The sequence below is a fragment of the Pseudomyrmex gracilis genome, unplaced genomic scaffold (genome assembly GCF_002006095.1).
Source record: "Pseudomyrmex gracilis isolate BER0280 unplaced genomic scaffold, ASM200609v1 scaffold_309, whole genome shotgun sequence".
NCBI lineage: Eukaryota > Metazoa > Arthropoda > Insecta > Hymenoptera > Formicidae > Pseudomyrmex > Pseudomyrmex gracilis.
Window position 1 is genome coordinate 111,116 of NW_018020893.1, and position 6,859 is coordinate 117,974.

General features: G+C 43.8%; 1 protein-coding gene across 1 annotated transcript in view; it reads right to left on the reverse strand.

Annotated features, from left to right (window-relative positions):
* The window catches only part of LOC109859965 (putative odorant-binding protein A10), a 13,694-nt gene extending 10,225 nt beyond the window's left edge, over positions 1-3,469 (reverse strand). The window contains exon 1 of the mRNA XM_020438732.1: positions 3,119-3,469. Within this exon, the coding sequence (XP_020294321.1) occupies positions 3,119-3,136 (18 nt within the window). The 5' untranslated portion in view covers positions 3,137-3,469. The remainder of the gene's footprint in view (positions 1-3,118) is intronic.
* Between the last annotated feature and the right edge of the window lie 3,390 nt (positions 3,470-6,859).

Here is a 6,859-nt window from a genome sequence, read left to right on the forward strand (position 1 = left end):
ATGTGTATTTTATTTACCATCTGTTATTTGACATTTGACTATGTTACTAGTTAAAATTATTATAATTTATAGCAAACTTTTTACATACTTGTCAAAACCATGTATATAAGGTTAGTTTTACTAATATTATAGCAATATTAACAATAAAAATAAGAATTCCATCTATAATTATTTTACTATGCAATTATAGTCGTAAATACCAAGCATATTTCTCTCAGTGCAACGCCGGGATGTTTTGGAGCAACGAGTGCTGCGTCTCTCTCTCTCTCTCTCTCGCTCTTCCCGTTTGTTGTGTTGTACATACGACGATCCGCATACGGGCCGTTAATTACGCTCGCGTTCAATGCGGCTGATAATGCGCCGTAAGCATATACGACCTGTCGCGAAACCGCGGTATTAGTATAGTATTAATTACGTTCATAGTTGTGCGTAGCAGCAAACCGTAAGCAATAATTACGCGCGCAGTTATATCAGCGCGCGCTACTTTCGCTCCGCGACTGATTTACTCCGCATCGGCGTCGTCACGTTCGCGCGCGTTTATAAAATTAATCGTCAGCGATTCTGCGAAAGAGAGCGGGGAGGTAAATGGCGAGATATATATCAACGGAAGACAGAAACGTTTCTATAAGTTATACGCTCGCGACCGATATATCGCGACGTTGCGTTTCAATAAATAATACTTTAGCGATCCGCGCCGGCTTGGTACGGCAGTATTTGTGGCCGCATTAATTTGCGCGTTTATCGCAAACTAATTTACAGTTGCTTAAACGAGCTAATCGAGATATGTACAGATCCTGGCGAGTTTGTCGTCCGACACGAACTTCTCATCTTCGCGTTTGATTTTCGAACACAAAGCAAATAACACAGTCGATAAATAGCACCTCGCGCGCGTGTTCGATCTCCCCCATCTCCAAATACAATATTCTCGCGGCGCGAGCGAATTATTCGCACGGACAAAATTAATTATGTCAATCTCGCGTAAATTATAAATAATTGTCAAACGATATTGCGATCGTTCGATATACGATTAAAACTGCGGTATTTTGTCAGAATTGTGTTTCATAGAAAGACGGTGCGATATATGAGAGCAATACGGGGGGTATCTTCCGTTTTTAATATTACACTCTGTAGTGTTTTGCAAACAGTGGATCTGCGATCTGAAGAAACCGTGGAATCGAAATTTCAGCGATTCTGTATTTTATTACAAATATATTGTTTATTAGAATTGTATTGTTTATTTGATTCTTGCGGTCGTTCGTTTATTCATCGCTGTTTGCTCAGTCTAATCGCGTCTTTAGACCATAACGTCGCGGTTCTACCGCGGATTACGAAATTGTTCGCTAACCTTCGCCATTGTCATTCCGGTCTGCCGATGTTTCCACACCTTTTGCATAGGATTCGCGATACGTGTGAATTATAATGTTATCGCGTCGATAAGCTGGTGTTTCAATCGCGCCGCGCATACCGTCGTTGCGTGCGACTACTGCGGAAATTCGATAATTCGAATTCGTTACGGGAAAATTTGCGTTGTTTGTTTGGTTTTTTTTTTTTTTTTTTTTTTGCAAGCTTTCGCATCCTGCTTCTGAGTTTTTTTTTCAAGCCCGTTTTTCAACCGTATAAAATTTTCACATCATTCCTCGCAAATCTGCTTATTCAATTTTATTTCAAGAGCCAACGATGTCGAGACGTTTTTATTTCAGCGCGGGTCAGTGTCCTGTTATTCATACGACTCGAGCGGAAACCTACGCCGACGTACCGATCTCATTATAGAATCGTACGAAGTCTTACAAAAGCCATTATATAAAGCTGTATAAAGATTTCGACAAGAATACATACGACTTGTTTGTTCCGTCAACCACATAAAGAATTCGATACCACGAGCTTTTCCCGTCTCTGTTTATCCTTTTTCCTATTGATCGCATGGTGTATACGTGTAGCGCGAATGGTTGTTACGCTCTACAAACCAATGCAATTCCGCAGTGTATCGCTTTCCCGCGCGCGCAAGGCGCAATTATTTTGCATCGCGCGATCGTTTAGTCGCACAAAGGTGTGCGACAATGGTACATTATTGGTTTAATCTAATGGCGCATTAATCCGAGTCTTTACATACGTGTACAACAAACGTTAGGTACGTATATATATATATATATATTTCATTTCATCCCGACACACTTTATCGGATTCCCCCATATTTGCTTCGTCTAAATAGAGTGTCCGTATCCGGGAAGCAGATTTACTTGATTTGATTTAATGTGAATTATACTACCAAATAAATTTTTTACTTTACGTGAATTTACGCCACACACACACACACACGCAAATTCTTAATAATATTTTTGAGTTTTATTTTTGTGACAAATTTATATTCTCTCTGTTGCGTTTATTTATGCCGACGGCTTTCTTTTTCTGATGCCGGCAATGTAAATATGTCGGGACCGATATATAATTCCGGACTCAGTTTTTTTTTTTTTTTTTCACTTCTGTCGCTCAAATATATAGATATGTTCCGCGAGAACCCTCGCGCGATTTTTCCCGAGACGTCCCGAGCAAATATACAATTATGCAAAGTGGCGCATTTTTCGACGCGAATTTATTTCGTTCCGCGAGAAGCATCCCTCCTTCTTCCTCTGTGCGCGGGACGGAAACGCATTACGATAAAAATAAATCGCGCGGAAGCGGCTCTTTACCCTCGAATATTCCGTCGTAAATGTACGACACCGAGAGAAGTCCGTGCGAGGTGGATCCTAAGTAGCTCGTGCCGCGTATCCCGAACGCCTCGATGAATAAGCTTCGGGCGGAGGTCGGAATCTTCACGAAGAATTTTCCCCCGCATACCGAAACAACCGCTCGTCCCTAAAACGCGCAAGGGTTTTGTCGACGGGGAATGGCGCGAGAGGAGAAGACGAGCGATTCTCCTCTTCGGTCGGGGATGCTCTTCCCCGAAACTTTAAATCACCGACCCGGAGTCATACACACACATACACACATATATATATATATATATATGTAGAAATATATGTATACGTACGTACATATACGTATATACGACTGGGAGAGGTGTGCGTAGCGCGCGCGAGCGAGCGAAGTGCATCAACCTGTTGCGCCGTTCGTCACTCACCTTGATTGCCAGAGCCATTCCGAAACTTCGGGTTGGGTTCGGTCGGTCAATCGGTCGGTCGGTGTAGAGAGATCTAGTCGTTTGATCTCGAATGTTCGTGGCAGGCAAGTAGACGGTATCGATCAGCGACTGACGAGAGTCGATTGAGGTGACGAGGGATGATGTGTGTGCAAACACAGTAGCAACTTTACGCCAAAGACGGTCTCGAATATGTGGGCGCTCCTTTTGGTCGTCGACGCCTGTCTGTCCTCTCACCGCGAGACAGCGCTATACACTGGCGAGTCCAGGAGAGGTACGCGTGTCCGTGGCCTTTTCTCCCCTTCTTTTCGATAAGCATTAAAGCACGCGTGACTCGCGATACGCGATATATACCGCTCCTCGGGAGAGATGTTTTGTACGCGTTCGAGGCGCCGACGAGCGTCGAAAGAAGGGGCCGCGCGTGACGTACGTCGAGCGAAAAGCGTTGTTTTTTTTTCTTTTCTTTTAGTCGTCTTTGATAGATACGCATGATTGGATGCTGGTATTTCGCGAGACTTTCGTTCGACTACTGTTCCTTTCGCGAAAAGCGAAGAGACGAGGAAAGAAAGCACTTGAGATATGATTTTCTTTCGATTTGTTTTGTAAACGACGATCTCGCAACGCGAAACGTCGAATGAATTTAAAAACTCAGTCGGTGTAATTGGAAAGATGCTAAATTTTCTTCGAAGAAGTTGCGCGCGAAGATCGATTTACAAGACTCTTGAGAATCTTTCTCAACTATCGCGACGATCTCTGACACATTTGTGTTTAGTTTTATTTCCGACGCGATAATCTCCACCAGGCGAACGTCATCTTGCCTCATATCGCATGCATATGGCACGCTTTCGACTTCGCTCGCTCCCGGTCGTGTCAACGTACGCGAAGCGGAACGGACTCGCTTCGTATAAATCGGTTTCTTCGTCGAATCCGCGGAGGAACTCGAGGCAGAGATTTCGCGTCATTAGGCAAGCGCCGGTTCGATTTCACTCATTGAAGAAACGCGTTGTCATAGACGACTATTTTTGTTCCATTATCTCGACGGAAACGAATTTCATGCGTTATGTCACACCCGGAAAATCAACTCGCGCATTCGCCGACTCCGCGTTCTCGACGCGCTTAAAAAAATAACATCAACTGGCGAAATTTGTCAAAGACAATAGCACAGTAGTCGCGTGTAGAACACGCTGTAAATGCATCGCATTCTTTAGCTCGGAGAACATAAATCCGTTATGCAAAACTATATATATCGCAGCTCCGTTGTTATTTATCGGTGTCGCTGTCGATGAACTTTGCTATCTTGGTATCTTCATCCGATACGCTCGCGAAGAGAGATACTAAAGTCGCGAAGTTAAAAAGTCTCTCGATAGGGACTACGGCTAATAATGTCATAACGATAACGTTCGCTACTTGACCCGCGAGTTTAAATAAATTACGTACTTTTACTTTGTAGCTTTACTAGTTTCTTCATCCTTTTTTCCATACTTAATTTATATCTTTTGCGCAATTTGCGCGCTTCTCCCACAGCTGTGTTTTTTTTTTCTCTTACTTTTTTACTTTTTCACTTTTTTTTTAAGTCTTCAAAGCGCACATAATCCACTTGCCTTATGGATTTATCTTGTAAACGACACTGCATAATGGTAACAAGCGGAGTCGTCCGGTAAACGTTTCCCATATTTTCCTAACAAAATTAATCACCGCGCAAATGCGGGATAAAATATATTCGCCGTCGTGTAAAAATATGCATTCATCTCGTCGTACGTTCGGGTCTCGACTTTTTCTCGACCGGTCGGGCCGCCGTGCCGCTTAATGTGGCATTTGCATCGCAAATTTCGCCGCTATTTCCTCCGCCGCGCCGGATACATCCGATCCGCAAAGTTGCACCGTTATAAAACGTCAAGCGATTCCGATAAAATCACCCGACCTGTCTTTCTTCTCCTCTCTTTCTCTCTCTCTCTCTCTCGGACAAATAACGAGTTAACGAGCGTATTTTTCGGCGAGCGTTCACGCGCCACGCCGTCGTCTCTTGCTCTCGCTCCGCCACGCCGTCGACCTCTTTTCTCGCTTTTTTTTGTTTTACACACGTTTCACCGAAGCGACTTCGCGACCTGGAAGCGCGAGAAAGAGGTCCCGATAAAATCGACGGATTTAATGGGCGACCGGTGCGCGGTGTTCCGCGTGATTCGACGCGTCGTTCGCGCACTCGTCCCCCATATTCGCGACGATAACGGATTTCGAAAAAAAAAAAAACGAGCGAAAAAGAAAAAAGGAGGCCCGTCAGAAGAGACGTGAAAAATATACCGTCGGCTGCGCCGGCGTGAAAGAAAACGCGTGGACCGGTAACGCAAACTTCACGTTGACGGGATGGAACCGACGACGGGAAAAATTCGTGCCTTGTATCGATGGAGGTTACATTGACCGGGATTCGACAACTCTCGAGAGGAGTTTTCGCGGTTTCGTGTCGGTGGAATTACGTCGACAGCGGTGTTTGTGTGTGAGAGAGAGAGAAAGAGAAAAAGCATAAACGCGAGCGCGAAATTGGATAGAATCGAATTACTGACTACTGAATAATCAAATTATTATATATTACGATTATGATTACTAGTCAATATTCATGATTAGTTCATGTTCGCATGATTGATAAATAAGTGAGCATTAAGCACAACTGAATAAATTTTAGGACTGAATTGTTAATTATTATAAATTCGAGAGAGCGATTACATGTTTCTTTCGTCATGTGAAATTTGTCTTGTGCAGATAAAAAACTTAAATTGTAATATAACAGAAAATACACGAGGAAAAAGTGAAAAGTTGTTGCTTTGTTTTAACTGTATATACTACTGTTATATAATTATTATAGGATTTACGTGATGTTCATGGACACACGTACGCTACATTGTTAAATCAATCTGTGTCGAGCTGAAAACGATGAAAATAAAAGTGATAGAGAGAAACATTCTCTTTCGACTTAAATTAAACACTAATTCTTTAATGTCACGTAAATAAATTAGAGTTAAAACGCTCGCTGCTCAGTCAAGTCTAAAACGGGAGAAAGTATATTTTATTACATCTCTGTTGCATTTCTGGGATTCCGGAATTCGCGGAACGATTTTCATTTCGGAGGCGTTTATAAATGCAAGAATGACTGACATCTCGAAATTCTCTCGTTAAACATTTCATTTCCGGCTTAGGGATATATAGATCGCACTGTTAACATTTTATACACCACTTGCGAAATTTCTCGTGTATATTGGCACACGGAAGTGATTTTCGTGGCATCGTGCGCGCACTGGCGCTCACGATCGAGAGGGCGAATTTCAGCTTTGGCGGGCGCGCCCGCCCGCCGCCCGTTGCGATCACGTCGATTTGTTCGGCAGCTTCCGTAGAAAGATTTAATTTTCCGGGAGCAACGAGAAGTGTATTTTTGTTTGGGGAGATTTTCGCGCCGGCGGCATCCAAAAGAGGGTGGAACCGACGTGTCGGAGCGATTGCCGTCCGTCCTCTCGTCGATGCTTTCGCGCGCGCGCTTCGATTTTTTTTCACGCTACCTCTCCGTCATCGGCTGCGACCTTCTTTTTTTCCTTTTTCGTCACCCGACTAGGTTGTCGGGAGCTGTTTGAATGGGCGATCGTTCCGAGGCGATCCGATTGTTCCAACGGAACGAGTTTACCCCGAAAAAAAAAAAAGGAGAGCTCCTCCCCCCTCCCCCGATGGGAAAAGAGGAGA